Source organism: Jaculus jaculus, chromosome 16 (genome assembly GCF_020740685.1).
Source record: "Jaculus jaculus isolate mJacJac1 chromosome 16, mJacJac1.mat.Y.cur, whole genome shotgun sequence".
Taxonomy (NCBI): Eukaryota; Metazoa; Chordata; class Mammalia; order Rodentia; family Dipodidae; genus Jaculus; species Jaculus jaculus.
The window spans coordinates 58,069,487-58,086,761 of NC_059117.1; the positions used below are offsets into that span (position 1 = coordinate 58,069,487).

The following is a 17,275-nucleotide window of genomic DNA, read 5'->3' on the forward strand; positions in this document are numbered from 1 at the left end:
CTACTCACAAGTAAATAATCCTTTAATCTTAGCACTTGGGAGGCCAAGATAGGAGGATCACTGTGAGTTCCAGACCAGTTTGAGACTACATAGTGAATTCCAGGTCTGCCTGGACTAGAGCGAGACCCTACATCAAAAAAACTAAAACAAAAGTTAAAACAAGAAGAGAAAAAGCAAATAGATAAGAGTACATAATTAACATTTAACTATTAATACGTTTGAGTAATTACAAAGCAAAGTTGAGGGCACATTTAAAACTATTAGACAAAGTGTATTGGTAAGTTAGGACTTACTGTGAATAGTCAACATCAACAGGTTTCTTTTGTATGATATAAGAAATCAAATCTGGAGCCTCACACATGCTAGGCAAGTATTCTGCCTCTGAGTGATACCTAATGCTACAACAGAATTCTTACATAATAAACTCATATAAAGTACTATACTTTGACATAAGTTAATGGAAAAATTATATTCTTACTTTTTTTGATTAACCCTTCCCCCACCCTTCCTTTACTCAGTCTCTCCTCTTGACCTCACTTAGACTATTGCACCCCCAGTAATCTGTTCATCTATTTACATATATTCAATACCATCTCCTTAAGTCTCCCCTCTCCTTCCTCCCTTATAGCCCCTTTCTAGCTCATGGGCCTCTGCTGCTGCTTTTTTATTCGAGCTCACAAGTCTAAACATTTGTAGCTAGGATCCCACATTTAAGCTTGTTAAAGACATTGTCAGCATCCCTTCCAGTTTTGATGTCACCAGCAATTTATGACAGTACCTGCTTTCCTGTTGTGATTCTACATGGCCTGTTACAATTCTACATGATGTGTATAATCAGACCTTTCCTCATTATCAATCTCAAGAATTGAAAGTGGTGTGTTGTTTTGCTTCCTGAATCATAACAAGGAAGGATTTTCATTTTTATTTATTTATTAGAGAGAGGGAAAGAGGCAGAGAGAATGAGTGTGTCAGGGCCTCCAGCCATTGCAAATGAACTCCAAATGCATGCGCCCCCTTGTGCATCTGGTTTACGTGGGTCCTGGAGAGTCGAACCATCTCTCCAGCCAAGAGAAAGGTTGTTTTTTTTTGGTTTGGTTTAGGGTTTTAGGGTTTAATCAAGGCAGGATATCACTCTAGCCCAGGCTGACCTGGAATTTATTATGTAGTCTTGGGGTGGCCTGAAACTCGTGGCAATCCACCTTCCTCCACTTCTTAAGTACTGGGATTAAAAACATGTGCCACCGTGCCCAGAGAGGAAGGACTTTGATGTGATTTGAGTAGGCTCTTATTGTGTTTTTTTCTAGAGATGGGATCTCAAAAAAAAGAAAAAAATCAAAACAAAAATCTCAAAAAAAATATCTTCTGGGCTGGAGAGATGGCTTAATGGTTAAGGTGTTTGCCTATGAAGCCAAAGGACCTCTGTTTGATTCCCCAGAACCTACGTAAGCCAGATACACAAGGTGGCACATGCATCTGGGGTTTGTTTGCAGTGGCTGGAGGCCCTTGTACGCCCATTTTCTCTTTCTCTCTTTCTTTCTCTCTGTCTCTCTCTGTCTTTGTCTGCCTCTTCCCCCCCCCCCTCACAAATAAATAAATAAATTTTTTAAAGTATTTTCTTCATCCTGCCTCTAATAGGAAGAAATAGTTTAACATTTTGTTTTCCTTCCTAAGAGTAGTATGATTACGAGCTAAATTGTAAACAATTCTCATTTTCTGTATAGGTTGAAGCTTGTAGATTATACAGCAAGTTCTCTGCCCGGCCAAGCAGCATAGAGTGTATTCCCTCTGTTATTGAAAAGGTACAGTTTTATTAAGAAGCTCTTCTAGGGATTTAGCCCAGGGTCTTATATATGCTAAGCATGTACTCTACCACTGAGCTATACTTCCAGCACTGTTACAACTGATATTTTTAAAAAGTGATTTATATTTTATCATTCATTGTCATTCAATTACAGAAACAGAGGTAAAATCAGTTATTTGGGGGTAAAAGTTTATCCTATGTGTTTGTTTTTAAAATTATCTTTTTAAATTATAAAGGTAAAGGTGTAAGAAAACTCTGGGTACTCTATAATTCATTTATAAAAATATTGTAACTAATACAGATGAGACCAGCTTATTGTAAATTAATTTTAGCTAACTGGAATTTTATGAAATCTTGCTTGAACTGTTCCAAAACCATGAGTTCTGTGGACAGTTTGACACTACAGTGTCACAGTTCCTGAAAACTGTAAGGCTCGTGAGGGGTCAGCAAGCAAGGGAGAGTACATGCTGTGTTGTGGTATCAGAACATGGCAAACAGCCTGACAATTTCTAAGACCAAAGTGTAATAGATAAGAATTTTAAAGCTCTACATGAGATGCTTTCTTATCTCTCCCCCTTTAAATGAAAAAATCTTTCAAAATATATAGATTTAATGAAAGACATTTCCGTTTTAATTATAACATCTAAGGATAGCTAAATAAATTACTTTCCATTTCACAGTTTTAAATTATCTGTAAGTGTTTTTTAAAAAGCCTCGTCTCAGGCTAGAGAGATGGTTTACTGGTTAATGCACTTGTCTGCAAAGCCTGATGACCCAGGTTTAATTACCTAGTACCCACATAAGGCTGAATACACAAGATGGCCCATGTGTCTGGAGTTTGTTTGTAGCAGGTAGAGGTCCTGGCATGCCCATTCTCTTTGTCTGTGTCTCTTCTCTCTACCTCTCTTTGCTTGCAAATAAATAAAAAAAATATTTAAAAAAAATCTTTTCTTATTTGTGTTAAACCTAGGCAGTGAGAAGCAGCATCTATGGCCGTCCAGGTGCTTGCTATGTGGACATTCCTGCAGACTTTGTGACCCTCCAGGAGAATGCTAGTGCCATAAAGTGAGTATTGGTTATTTGAAATTCTTGCTTAATTTTGTGTGTTTATATTGTTTACCTTGTTTAAAAAAAAGAATTTATCTAGCAATTTATTAGTTAATCCTTATTTGCCTTATCTTTAGATGGTTTAGGAACTATATAGTTCAAACCAAAGGCTTAATTCATTCTCTCTCTCTCTCTCTCTTTTTCAAAATAGGGTTTCACTCTAGTCCACGCTGACCTGGAATTCACTATGTAGTCTCAGGGTGACCTCAAACTCGTGGCCATCCTCCTACCTCTGCCTCCCGAGTGCTGGGATTTAAGGTGTGCGTCACCATGCCCCACTGGCTTAATTCTCTTAATTAAAATGCTATAATTTAGGTCTGGGGAGATTGTACAGTGGTTAAATGTGCTTGCTTGCAGAGCCTGATAGCCCAGATTTAATTCCCCAGCACCCATGTAAAGCCAGACTCTCAGTGATACATGCATTTGGATTGTGTTTGTAGCAGCAAGAAGCTCTCGTGTACCCATTCTCTCCTTGCACCCTTTTGCTTTTTCCTGAAAACAAATAAAAATATTTTTAAATGGTTTAATTTAGGAGCTGGGGATTTAATTACTAAGTCTAACACTTGAAACTTCCTTATTTGAGGTTATTCTCCCAGTAACCTCAAATAAATCTATATTAACACAGTGTATGAGTTTTTGATAATCTTCCTAGTATAAGCTGAGAGATGAAGTGATTGTTGAAAAATTATTAGGAGTCAGCAAAAAAAAAGTTTGTCCAGCTCGGCCTATAATGTGCAAATGTTCCAACACAGGTGCTTCCATGATTTGGCACAAAGCCATTTGCTATTACACTGGTGTCCCATTCACTCCTGATAAAGATAGGTACTTGAGGCCAGGAGTGGTTGGTGCATGCCTTTGGAGGATCATAGTGAGTTCAAGACCACCCTGAGACTACATAGTGAATTTCAGGTCAGGTCAGCCTGGACTAGAGTGAAACCCTATCTTGAAAAAAAAAAACGATGGGTGCTGAGTTAATGCATCCACCCCTGAGGTACCTCTTAGTGTGTGCCTGCTGCTGTGGGCCATCAACACACTGATAATATTTCCTTGGTCTTGGGAGTGGAATGGTCTTTATTTTCCTATTATAACAATTTTTGGAAAAATAGGAAGATCCCTGCATCTGTGGGCTGACATATTTATTTATTATTATTTTTGTTTATTTACTTATTTATTTTGGTTTTTTCAAGGTAGGGTCTCACTCCAGGCCAGGCTGACCTGGAATTCACTATGTAGTCTCAGGGTGGTCTTGAACTCATAGTGATCCTCCTACCTCTGCCTCCCGAGTGCTGGGATTAAAGGCATGCGCCATCACACCTGGCTGGGCTGATATTTTAACATTTACTGCTTCTTCTTATGTATGTTTAATGATTTAACTAATATATTTAGAACTTTTTTGAGGCTGAGTCTTGCTGTGTCATTCAGGCTGGCTTCAAACTCTCAATCTTCCTGCCCTTGCCTTCCAAGTACTGAGATTACATGTGTTTAACTACCACATTAACTTCCATATGTACTGGTTTCATGTGCTGATTTATTCCTTTAATATTGTTCATTGTTTTAACATTGTTTCCTATGTAAAATTCTTATGGGACCTTACTATTATGGAAATAGTCTCTAATGACAACAGAGTGACATACAGTATACACTCAGCATACTGGAGTTGAGAAGCAGACAAAAAGACATCAATTGTGCATAATATCTGAACATGGTAACCAAAACAATATGGAAGAGAAGGGTCCATGAGCCTTAGGTCAGTGACAACTCTGTAAGCCTTCTTTTAAATTTTTGTAGAGGTTGATTGTTCTGCCTTATTATGTCTGTGTGGTTTATATTGCTGGTCAACTTGACAGGACCTACAATCACTGGGCATGTGTGTAAAGGATTATCTAGGTTAGATTGATTGAGGTAGGAAGATCCATCTTAATGTTGGATAGCACCATTCCATGGACTGGGGTCCTGGACTATATAAAAAGGAGAGAGCTGGCTGAGCACCAGAATTTATTCTCTCTTTGATTACTTACCGCCGACTGAATGTGACCAACTATCTGTCACTGTGCGTTCCCCACTGTGATGGGCTGCAACCTCACTGTGAGCCTGAATAAACATTTCCTCAATTGTGTTGCTTCTGGTCAGGTATTTGGCCACAAAAACCTGAAAGATGACTTAGCAGTTAAAGTACTTGCTTGCAAAACCTAAGTACCCAGATTGGATTCCTCAGTACCCCTGCAAGCCAGATGCACAAGGTGGCGCCTGCATCACACAAATAATAAATAAAATTTTTTTTTTATTTATTTATTTGAGAGTGACAGACACAGAGTGAAAGACAGATAGAGGGAGAGAGAGAGAATGGGCGCACCAGGGCTTCCAGCCTCTGCAAACGAACTCCAGACACGTGCTCCCCCTTGTGCATCTGGCTAACGTGGGACCTGGGGAACTGAGCCTCGAACCGGGGGTCCTTAGGCTTCACAGGCAAGCGCTTAACCGCTGAGCCATCTCTCCAGCCCAAATAAAATATTTTTTTAACTTGAAATATAACTAATATATAGTTCCAATTTTATGTATTATGGGTTTTTGGGGGGTTTTTTTGAGGTAGGGTCTCACTGTAGCTCAGGCTGACCTGGGATTCAGTATATAGGCTCAGGGTGGCCTCCAACTCACAGGGATCCTCCTACTTCTGCCTCCTGGTGCTGGGATTAAAGGCCTGTGCCACCACTCCCTGCTGCAGTATAATTTTTATTTATGATGACAAATGATTTATTTATATGTCAAAGTGAGGACTTAGTAGTGTCCAGAAATACTTAGCTGTGACAGGTTGTTTTTTGTTTTTTGTTTTTTTTCGAGGTAGGGTCTCACTCTAGCTCAGGCTGACCTGGAATTCACTATGTATCTTCAGGGTGGCCTCACATTCACAGCAGTCCTCCTACCTCTGCCTCCCAAGTGCTTGTGACAGTTTTAATAGTTCTTTTACTAATGCCTGTTGTGGTACTATCATTTTAACTTGGTAGTGAGTAGAAATAAGGAATAGTAATGCTGTTACTGTTTTTACTTTATTGTATTTTATTTTATTATTTGAGAGAGAAAAAGGCATTAGGAGGGGAGATTAGGCATGCCAGGGCCTCACTGCAAAGAAACTCCAGACACCTGTGCTACCTTGTGCATCTGGTTTATGTGGATACTCAGGAATCAAACCTGGGTCCTTAGGCTTTGCAGGCAAGTGCTTCAATCACTAAGCCATATTTCCAGCCCTAATAATGCTGTTGAAAACATGACCTTTGGGGACAGAATGAGTAATGTAATGTAGTTTCTGCCAAATGCCATCAGCTAAACTTAGGTATTTTCTCATAGTTTATTTTTTCTTCAGTGGTTACATTAAGATAATAATAACACCTTACTTTGTTGTTTTGAAGATTAAATGAGACCAAATGGCACATGATATTAGATATTAGCTTTTGGTATACTTGTTACTCTTAAACAACAGCTGCTAGTGCTACTCTAGTGTAAAGCCGTGGATCCAGACTTTCTGTCGATGAATTATTGGACTGGCTATTAGATGAAAATAAGGAAAAACCTAATTTACTAGGTGTGAAAAGCATTTCCTGTATGCATAAAAGAAGGTCCTGAGGGTCTGGAGAGATTGCTTAGTGGTTAAGGTGCTTGCCTGCAAAGCCTGAGAATTCATGATCAAATCTCCAGGTCCTACATAAGCTAGATGCACAGTGATGCAGTTACACAATGTCTCACATGCACACAAGGGGGCACATACATCTGGAGTTCATTTGCAGTGGCTGAGGGCCCTGGTGTGCCTACTCTCTCTCTTCTCTGCCTCTCTCTCTCAAAATAAATACTTTTTTTTAAAAAAAGAAGGCCCTGGGCTGAAGACAGAGCTCAGTGGTTATAAATGCTTGCCTTCAAAGCCTAATGACCCAAATTTTTTTATTTTTTATTTTTTTATTTTTATTTTTACTTTTTATTTATTTGAAAAAGAGCGAGAATAGGTACACTAGAGCCGCCAGCTGCTGCAAATGAACTCCAGATGCATGCACCACCTTGTGCATCTGACTTATGTGAGTCCTGGGGAATTGAACCCTGGTCCTTTGGCTTTGCAGGCAAGTGCTTTAACCACTAACAACCCAGGTTTTATTCCCCAGTACCCATGTAAAGTTAGTGGCACAGGCATTTGGAGTTTGTTTGCAGCAGCTGGTGGCCCTGGCATACCCATTCTTTCTCTCTCCTTGCAAATAAATAAGTAATATTTTTTTTCAAGAAGTCTTTATCTTTTGCAGATGCATTAGGAGGTTTTTGTTGTTGTTGTTTTTGGTTTTGGTTTTGGTTTTGGTTTTTCAAGGTAGGGTTTCACTGTAGCCTAGGCTGACCTGGAACTCATTATGTGGTCTCAGAGTGGCTTTGAACTCGTGGTGATCCTCCTACCTCTGCCTCCCACGTGCTGGGATTAAAGGTGTGCGACATCACACCCAGCCTATGATTAATTTAAAATGAGTCAAGGGGAAACCCCTCTCCCTCTGTATGTGGTGTGAAGTAACTGTGGTATTAGTGGCATTATACTTGTGGAATCTTGAGTATATGAAACTTACTGCACTATATTTTTCTACCTTTTTATGTACTTGAACTTTTCACAATAATAAATTTTAGAATTAGTGACTTTTGAGTATAACAATGTTTTATCTTTCCAGGTACAAGGAGTGTTGCATGCCACCTCCTGTTAGCATGGCCGAGACCTCTGCTGTATGTAAGGCAGTGTCTGTTCTTAGGAATGCCAAACAGCCCCTGCTCATCATCGGGAAAGGTAACCTTGAATAGAGTCCTTAAGACTTGCTAGACTTTTGAAGGAATGCTGAATTCTTAGACATTGTAGTTATCGCTTATTATTATCTGCCCTGATGTTTGGAATTGGAGTGAGTCATCTTCATCCATTTGCATGAGTTTTCAAATCATAGAACTTGTCCTTTCATGCCTAAAGATCTTATTGTTTTATTAAAAATATTTATTTATTTGAGAGAGAAAGAAACAGATATATATAGAGAATAAGTATGTCAGGGCCTCCAGCCACTGCAAATGAACTGCAGATGCATGCACCACCTTGTGCATCTCACTTATGTGAGTCCCAGGGAATTTAACTTGGGGCTTTTGGCTTTGCAGGCGAGTGCCTTAACTGCTAAACCATCTCTCCAGCCCAAAGATCTCATTCTTACAAGGAAATATCTTTTGTTACATTTCTTGATTTAGGAGTCTAAACATTGTGGAAAATCCTGAAAAATTTTTTTGTTTGTTTGTTTGTTTTTGGTTTTTCAAGGTAGGGTCTCACTCTAGCCCAGGCTGACCTGGAATTCACTATGGAGTCTCAGGGTGGCCTCGAACTCATGGCAATCCTCCTACCTCTGCCTCCCAAGTGCTGGGATTAAAGGCATGTGCCGCCATGCCTGGCTGTTTGTTTGTTTTTTGAGGTAGGGTCTCACTCTAATCCAGGCTGACCTGGAAGTCACTCTGTGTTCTCAGGGTGGCCTTGAACTCACAGCGATCCTCCTACCTCTGCCTTCCAAGTGCTGGGATTAAAGCCGTGTGCCACTACGCCCGTCCCGGAAAAAAATTTTAAAGAAATATCTTTATCCAAAGAAACCAGTGTTTTTGTTTTGTTTTTCAGTTTTTCTAGGTAGGATCTCACTGTAGCCCAGGCTGACCTGGATTCACTATGTAGTCTTATGGTAGCCTTGAACTCATGGTGACCTCCTTCCTCTGCCTCCCAGTGCTGGGATTAAAGGCATGTGCTACCATGCCTGACTCAAGGAAACCAATTTTGATGTCCAGTGTTTGTCAATTTCTTTTTCATGTATATTTTACATATTATGATAATGTTATATTGACAGTTTTCTCTTTTACCTTACCCATTTAACATTATAATTACATTTTCTTTAAAATTATTTCTGAACTATAGTTTTTTTAAACTACATTTTATTTATTTATTTATTTGAGAGAGAAAAAGAGGCAGGGAGAGAGAGAGAATAGGCATGCCAGGGCCTCCTGCCACTAAGGAACTCCAGCTGCATGCGCCTCCTTGTGCTTACATGGGTCCTGGAGAGGCTAACCAGGATCCTTTGGCTTCACAGGCAAATGCCTTAACTGCTAAGCCATCTCTTCAGCCCCTGAACTATAGTTTTTAATGTCTGCTCATGTATACATTAACTCTTTCCTGGCAAGTATTTATTATTTGTTTATAGTAGCTATCCCAAACAAACATGTTTATACATAAACATGTTTCCATATTTAGGATTTCAAGTAGATTCTCAATAAAGAGACTTAACTAAACTAAAAGGCTTTTTAGTCATTGTCAAATTGCTTTGTCCTCAGGTATCATACTAAGCAATATACATATTTGTCAGCAACATTTTACTATTGTTTTGGGGTTTTTTGTTTTTTAAGATGGGTCACACTATACATAGTGTACTGTGCTCTCAAACTAGACATTTAGCCAAATTGACCTCTAACTCATCATTTTCCTTTCACACTCTGAAGTCACGTGTGCAGAGAGAGCAGGGTGGTAACGTGTAAGTGCAGGGTACTCTGAAGTCACGTGTGCAGAGAGCAGGGTGGTAACATGTAAGTGCAGGGTACTCTGAAGTCACGTGTGCAGAGAGCAGGGTGGTAACATGTAAGTGCAGGGTACTCTGAAGTCACGTGTGCAGAGAGCAGGGTGGTAACACGTAAGTGCAGGGTACTCTGAAGTCACGTGTGCAGAGAGAGCAGGGTGGTAACACGTAAGTGCAGGGTACTCTGAAGTCACGTGTGCAGAGAGAGCAGGGTGGTAACACGTAAGTGCAGGGTACTCTGAAGTCACGTGTGCAGAGAGCAGGGTGGTAACACGTAAGTGCAGGGTACTCTGAAGTCACGTGTGCAGAGAGAGCAGGGTGGTAACACGTAAGTGCAGGGTACTCTGAAGTCACGTGTGCAGAGAGCACAAGGACAATATCATGAATAGCAGCAGTCATTTGTGTAGGTGGTGTGAAAAGATGATCTAGGGTTGGCAGATGAGCCAGTGACTGTCAAGAGTGCTTGCTGCACAAACCTGAGTACTGTAGTTCAGATGCCCAGAACCCACACAGAGCAGAAAGCTGGTGTGTCTGTAATCTCAGAATGCCTGTCATGGAGAGTTGGGGTCAGGAGAACCCCACCAAAGCTCCTTGTGTCATCTTAGTCTGTCATTCACAGCAGCCGAGAAAGAGAGAGAGATTGTCTCAAACAAGCTTTCCACCTCACGAGGACCAACACCTTGACATTGTGCTCTTGCTCCACACATGCACTGTGGTGTGCACATGCCTGTGCATACAGACATTTCTCTCTCTCTCTCTCTCTCTCTCTGTCTCTCTCTCACATACACACACACATATGAAAGGAGGAAAGAGAGGGAGATAGGAAGAGGAAAGAATGACAAGATAATCCAGGTGTACCTGGGAAAAATTAAACATCTACCAAATGGACAAGGAAACAAAGGCAGTTTATCAGGAGAGAACTGTGCATAGAAACACACTGAGACAAGAAACCTGACTGAAATCAAAAGGACTTTTTCATCATATGTGAATAAGAAAGGATTCTAAGGTGGTCTTGTAGCAGAGATCATGACATTGAATCTGAAACTATACCATCCTATTTCCTGAGATTTCATAGAGAAATATAGTTACAAATACAGATAATACCTTGAAAGCATACAGAATTAAATCATTAAAATAATAATGGCTTAGGTGACTTTAGAAATGAAATTGTTTCTACATGTTAAGCAGCAAGTTATTTTCAGTGTCATTGAGGCTGTGTGGTTATTCTGCAGGCATGCAGTTGTAAAAACAGGTATGTGTCCCTCTGTTAGCCTGTGATAGTCACAGCATTGTACAGCTTACAGAAATATCTGCGGAGCTTTGGAGACCCATGCATCCTAGACTAGCAGACTGCAAAACAGGTTTGCTGGTGATGGAGAGCAGCGTGTGAAGGTCTTCAGGGCAGAGTTCTTCCCTGCCCATCTGGGCTCCCAGTGAAAATGTGTTCAAGGAATGATGAGTAGAAATTCGTAGGATCAAAGTGCAAAACAGGGCTGGAGAGATGGTTCAGTGGTTAAGATACTTGCCTGCAAAGCCTAAGGACCCAGGTTTGATTACCCAGTAGCCATGTAAGCAGATGCACAAGGTGGCAGCATCTGGAGTTTGTTTACAGTGGCCAGAGGCCCTGGCATGCTCATTCTCTCTCTCTACATGCCTATTTCTTTATTTCTTTTCTGTCTACCCTCTCTCAAATAAATAATTTTTTTAAGTGTGAAACAGGGCTAGAGAGATGGCTTAGCAGTTACTGGCACTTGCCTGCAAAGCCTTTGGACTCATGTTTGACTCTCCAGGTCCCACATAAACCAGGTGCACAGTGAAACAGGTATGCATGGTCGCACATGTGTGCAAGTGTCACATGCTTCTAGAGTTTTGTTAGTGGCTGGAGGCCCTGGCGAGGAAAAAGAAAGTGTACTTGCTTCAGCAACACATATATTAAAATTGGAACAATACAGAGATTAGCATGGCCCCTACACAAGGATGACACACACGTTAGTGAAGTGTTCCATGTTTTTTAAAGAAAAAAAAAAGCATGAAACAGGTAAGAGATGCGACCTTTGTTTAGTAGGGTAGCTCTTCAGAAGAACAGAATATTATGGAGGGCAATTACAATGATTGCTCTCATACAGATCTTTAAATACTAAAGGTAGGAACCATGGTCACCACTTATTTGTGTTCAAGCTGTATTGATGCAGATGGAATGTATTTGTGATGTCAGAGTAATTTTACTTGAAATATTTTGAGGCTCCTATTACCAAGATTAACTGGATCATCCAGTACATTTGTATTTCTTATAGGTGCTGCATATGCCCATGCAGAGGAGAGTATCAGGAAACTGGTGGAACAGTGTAATTTGCCATTTTTGCCCACTCCCATGGGGAAGGGTGTTGTCCCTGACAATCATCCAAACTGTGTGGCCGCAGCCAGGTCCAGGTGTGTGGGATTCCACTTTTCAAATAGCTCTACAAACTTTAGACTGAAGTTAAATTTGTCAATTGAGAGAGTAGTTCTAAAAGAATCATGTAATTTTATGAACATCTGGTTGTTTTTTTGTTGTTTTAACTTTTTGGTATGTTAAAGATGTTATTGATTTTCTTTGGCCCTTGTGGTTTTAGATGAAAAATCTTTAGTCACTTGTGTATTGTTGTTCTCCTATATGTACTATGCTATTTTTCTGGCTACTTCCACATGTTTTCTTAGCCAGGTGTGGTGGCAGATGCTTGTAATCCTGGGAGACTGTGATAGGAGGATTGTGAGTTTAAGGCCAGCCTGGGACAAAAAGACCCCATCTTGAAAAAACAAAACAAATTGTTTCAATTTGAAAGATCAAATTTATCCTAGAAGCTAAAAATTATTTAGATTTTAGCAGTACTTTCAGAAGTAAGCTGGGGGCTAGATAGATTGCTTAGTGGTTAAGGCACTTGCCTACAAAGCCAAAGAACCAGGTTCGATTCCCCAGGATCCATGTAGGCCAGATGCACAAGGTGGCACATGCATCTGGAGTTTGTTTGCAGTGGCTGGAGGTCCTGGTTGTGGTCATTCTCTTTCTCTGTCTTCCTCTCTCTGTTTCTCTCTCTCAAATAAATAAATAAAAATAAAAAAGAAGTAAGCTTAGAATATCAATGTGCCTTTTGTGTTATATTAGGTTTTGTTTTGTTTTTTTCAAACAGGGCTTTGCAGTTTGCTGATGTGATTGTGTTACTGGGTGCCAGACTAAACTGGATTTTACATTTTGGACTACCTCCAAGATATCAGCCAGACGTGAAGTTTATTCAGGTAGTTAGACAGGGGTTTTTGAGTCAGAGCTGGCTGTGGTTCACTGTTTCCTCTTAGCCATTGTCAGCTCTGCTTTCCTCCTGGATTTTGTAAAGAACCTTTTCTCTTCTGACAAAGGTAGATTTTATAAATTAACATAATTATAGAGACCTTCCTTCTCAAGCCTATAAAACACAATGTGTCACTTCTAACCAGAAACCCTTTCAAATTCAAGTATAAAATGGTTCAAAAAGCAGAATCTGGGCTAGAGAAATGGTTTAGCAGTTAAGGCACTTGCCTGTGAAACACATGTATCTAGAGTTCGTTTGCAGTAGCTAGAGGCCCTGGCATGCATTCTCTCTCTTTCTCTCACTCACCCTTTTTTAAAAAAGCATAATCTTCTCTTCTTCACAGTTCAAGTTTAAAGATGGAGATAAGAGGGTTAAGTGGGGTGGTAGATTAGAACAACACATTCAGCCTTGATAGGGAGTGAGTTCTTTTGGACGCCAAAATTTAGTATCAGCCTTTGTTGGAAATCTCTAAGTGACTGTGCTTTTACCTATGTGATCAGACACATCAATACTCGGAACTCTCTCATTCTTCCTGTACCATTATGACCCTCCATATAAACTGTTTCCATACTGTGGGAAGCACTGCTTATATAGTGGCAAACAGCCCTGTTTGCTCTACAACTGACCCATTCCAGCTGATGTTTCAAGACTATGATGCACTTGCTGTCTTCTCCCAGTCCACCTTGACTTCTTTTTTTTTTTCATTATTCATTTGAGAGAGGCAGACAGGTAGGTAGGTAGATAGATGGGGGGGAGGAGAAGAATGGGCATACCAGGACCTCTAGCCACTGTAAATGAACCCTAGATGCATGCGCCACCTTACATGGCTTACATGGGTCCTGGAAATCTAACCTGAATTCTTTGGCTTTGCAGGAAAGCACCTTAACCATTAAGCCATTTCTCTAGCTCTTACCATTTGACTTCCTTTCTTAAATTTTTTAAATTTATTTTTATTTTTTTATTTGAGAGCAACAGATAGAGAAAGAGGCAGATAGATAGAGAGAGAATGGGCATACCAGGGCATCCAGCCACTGCAAACGAACTCCAGACACATACGCCCCCTTGTGCATGTGGCTGATGTGGGTCCTGGAGATCAAGCCTCGAAGTGAGGTCCTTAGGCTTCACAGGCAAGCGCTTAACTGCTAAGCCATCTCTCCAGCCCACCATTTGACCTCTTAAGGAGTCAACTTCTAACACATCTAACCTTCACATGTAGGTCCTTTGAGAACTGAAAACCACAGACAGGCAAGATGATGGACAGTATCTAGGAAAGACTGCCACCTCCTCCTGGTGACTGTAAAATGCACACCCTTCAGCGCAGCTAAATTATATCTGCTTGTCCATGCCATCCAGAAACTGAGCTCCTCAGGCGGTAGAAAGTATGCGTGCTGCACTGTAGGATTGGGTCTCCTAACGTAGTCTCTTGACCAGCAGTGCCAGCAGTGCCTAGGAAATCAGTGGAAATGTATGCTTGGATTGCCCCACCCACACCTGGTAAAAGCCGCAACTCTGAGGTAGACTTCTGCAGCCTGTGCTTTAGTATGCCTAGTAGGTTATTCATGTACATGCTTAAATTTGCAAACCCCTGTCTAGATAGGAATTCCAAATGTAACTCAGTAGAGTCTTAGTATTGGTTGCATTCAGTTATATTTTCATAGGTCAAGAGCATTCACTAAAAGTGTAATGAGAAAATACCAAAATTCCATAGATCTTAAATCAAGAACTGATGAAAATTTCTCAATAGCTATGATAGTTGTATAGTTCTATGAAACTTTACTTTTTTTTTCCTAGGTAGGGTTTCACTCTATACCAAGATGACCTGGAATTCACTGTATAGTCTCAGAGTGGCCTTGAACTCACAGCAATTCTCCTACCACTGCCTCCCAAGTGGTGGGATTAAAGGCGTATGCCACCATGCCCAGTGAAACTTTACTTTTATTAGGAACGAACTTCTTGTATATCAAATCTTCTGTATCTAATATATGTATATTTCATTTATTCAGTTCTAATATTTGTAAACATGGTTGAAAGTAAGCATGACTGTTCTCTTCTTTAGGCTGACATCTGTGCAGAAGAACTGGGGAATAATGTGAGCCCTGCAGCAACTTTGCTAGGAGACATAAATGCTGTCTGTAAACAGGTAAGACCCTTGCCTGGGTTTTAGTTTGTATGTGTTGGTCTCTAATGCACAGTCACTTCTTGAAAACATTACTCTTGATTCATTTGCTAACAGGTTATTAGTACCTATTTTAAACTAAATTTATGATGGAAAACTAACTTAAAAATTATTTATTTATTTATTAAAAAATTATTTATTTATTTATTAAACAGAGACAGGCAGACAGACACATGGGCACACCAGGCCCTCTTGCCACTCCAGATGCATGTGCCACTTTGTTTATCTGCCTTTACATGGGCTAGAGAATTGAATTTGGGCTAAAATCCAACTGCTTACACATCACTTACATTTATTTAAATTAAGCATTTTTAGAGACACCTGAAAATCTAAAGTCATTCAAACGGGTTTTACTAAGTTCTAGCTTTCTGAAAAGAATGTAGTGGAACTTTCAAGGAAATTGAACTTCTAGCCACAAAATAGATTATACAGTGGGATAATCTCACAGTATATTTTTAGGTATTAAAGAGCTTTTTACTCTGCAAACTATAATCAGTGTCCAGGGGCTGACCTGGAATTAACTGTGTAGTATCAGGGTAGACTCAAACTCACAGCGATCCTCCTACCTCTGCCTCCCAAGTGCTGAGATTAAAGGCATGTGCCACCATGCCTGGCTTGTCTAGGTTCTTATTACTTGTACATAAATTATGTATTTCATTGTGACAGGTGATAAAATAAATCACATTTATCACCTGATTATGGCATTTGCTACCATAAGCACAATATTAAGATGGTGTTCCCCATCTCAAGTGACATCACTGGAGCACTTGATTATAGGACACAGAGCCACACAGAGGCCTCTCATGTTGCTCACTGGTCATCTGTCAAGGTTTGCCTCTGAGGACAAAGACAAAGCAAAGAGCCATGTGGCGGCCAGAAGGGTGTTGCAGGGTATCTTCTTTAAGTAGACATGGGTATCAGTGTGACTTAAGCTCACTATCAAAAGGAGGGAAAAAATAGTGGCTTTTTTTTTCAGCTTTTAGAACAATTTGCTAAAACACCATGGCAGTATCCTGCAGAGAGCAAATGGTGGAAGACTCTGAGAGAAAAAATGAAGAGTAATGAAGCTGTCTCCAAGGTAACTTGGGGCTCACGGGACTAAGAGCACTTCAGGTCAACGAGGGGCTTAGTTCTTCCATAATGTGACATATGCATTGCTAGAAATTACTGTGCTGTGTATGCTAGTACAATGAGAATCTCACACAAAATGGGGTGCTGTTGGGGCACAGCTCAAGAGCTTCACAAAGGAAAAATAGGTATCAGCCCAATAAAAATGGTAGCAAAGTTTTTTGGGTTTTCGAGGTAGGGTCTCACTCTAACTCAGGTTGACCTGGAACTCACTGAGTAGTACCAGGCTGACCTTAAACTCATATTTGTTCTTTAAGGCATACAAGAGTAGTAGGTAGATCTTTCATCAAAATTAAAAATTTAGCTAGGCGTGGTTAGTGCACACCTTTAGTCCCAGCACTTGGGAGGCAGAGGTAGAAGGATCGCCATGTGTTTGAGACCATTCTAAGACTACAGAGTGAATTCCAAGTCAGCCTGGGCTAGAGTGAGACCCTACCTCTAAAAAAAAAAAAGAAAGAAAGAAAATTTGATCCCAAGTCTATATATAGCTATAGCTTTCTTTTATTATTTAATTTTGTATCATGGCTGGACATTTCTTTTGTGGATTTCCCATCTGCACTCTTAGCTTTCCGTGACAGTGAAGAATCTGGAAATTACAATGAGCTTTGAAACCACTAGACTATCCCTTATTAGTACTCTACTAAGCCCCTTCCTCTGGGTTTGGTGACCTCTGTGTAAAGCCTTTGTGCATATAGCATCTTCTCTTTGACTGTCAAGATAGATTGTTGGGATTTTTTCACTGGGTTAGCTGAGTGTAATTTCCAGTATACACCCAGTGTTTCCTGATAATGGACTTACGCATTAGCATACTTGAAATCTGAGTAATGTTCATTTTGTTCCTTCATGTCGATAGTCTCAGAGTAAATTCCCATTTTCAAGTCATACATCGTAACAGAACTGATAAACCTGATTCCATCTTGAATTGGAATTTTATTCAGTGGCTATTTCTACTTTCAAGAGCCAGTCTCAGGTCTATTTTCTTAATTATAGTGTGAACAACCCTCTACTACTTCCCTAGGAACCTCCTTGGAACTTGCCCCTATTGTCTGGTGTATGCTCTCCAGCAGAACAGTAGCATGGATGGTGCTGGGAAAATAACTTTGATAAGTTGTATTATGTTCATTGATCCTATTCAAATTTG

The 17,275-nt window shown here is 40.2% G+C and overlaps 1 protein-coding gene and 1 non-coding gene across 2 annotated transcripts in view; both read left to right on the forward strand.

Moving 5' to 3' along the window:
- The window catches only part of Hacl1 (2-hydroxyacyl-CoA lyase 1), a 39,303-nt gene that overhangs the window by 13,133 nt on the left and 8,895 nt on the right, over positions 1–17,275 (forward strand). Inside the window, exons 6-12 of the mRNA XM_004661316.3 lie at positions 1,722–1,799; positions 2,772–2,866; positions 7,597–7,709; positions 11,802–11,937; positions 12,675–12,780; positions 14,887–14,970; positions 15,983–16,084. Of these exons, the coding sequence (XP_004661373.1) occupies positions 1,722–1,799; positions 2,772–2,866; positions 7,597–7,709; positions 11,802–11,937; positions 12,675–12,780; positions 14,887–14,970; positions 15,983–16,084 (714 nt within the window). The remainder of the gene's footprint in view (positions 1–1,721; positions 1,800–2,771; positions 2,867–7,596; positions 7,710–11,801; positions 11,938–12,674; positions 12,781–14,886; positions 14,971–15,982; positions 16,085–17,275) is intronic.
- Positions 11,414–11,519, forward strand: LOC123455393. The gene has a single exon (XR_006633882.1). It is a non-coding gene; the product is annotated as a U6 spliceosomal RNA (small nuclear RNA).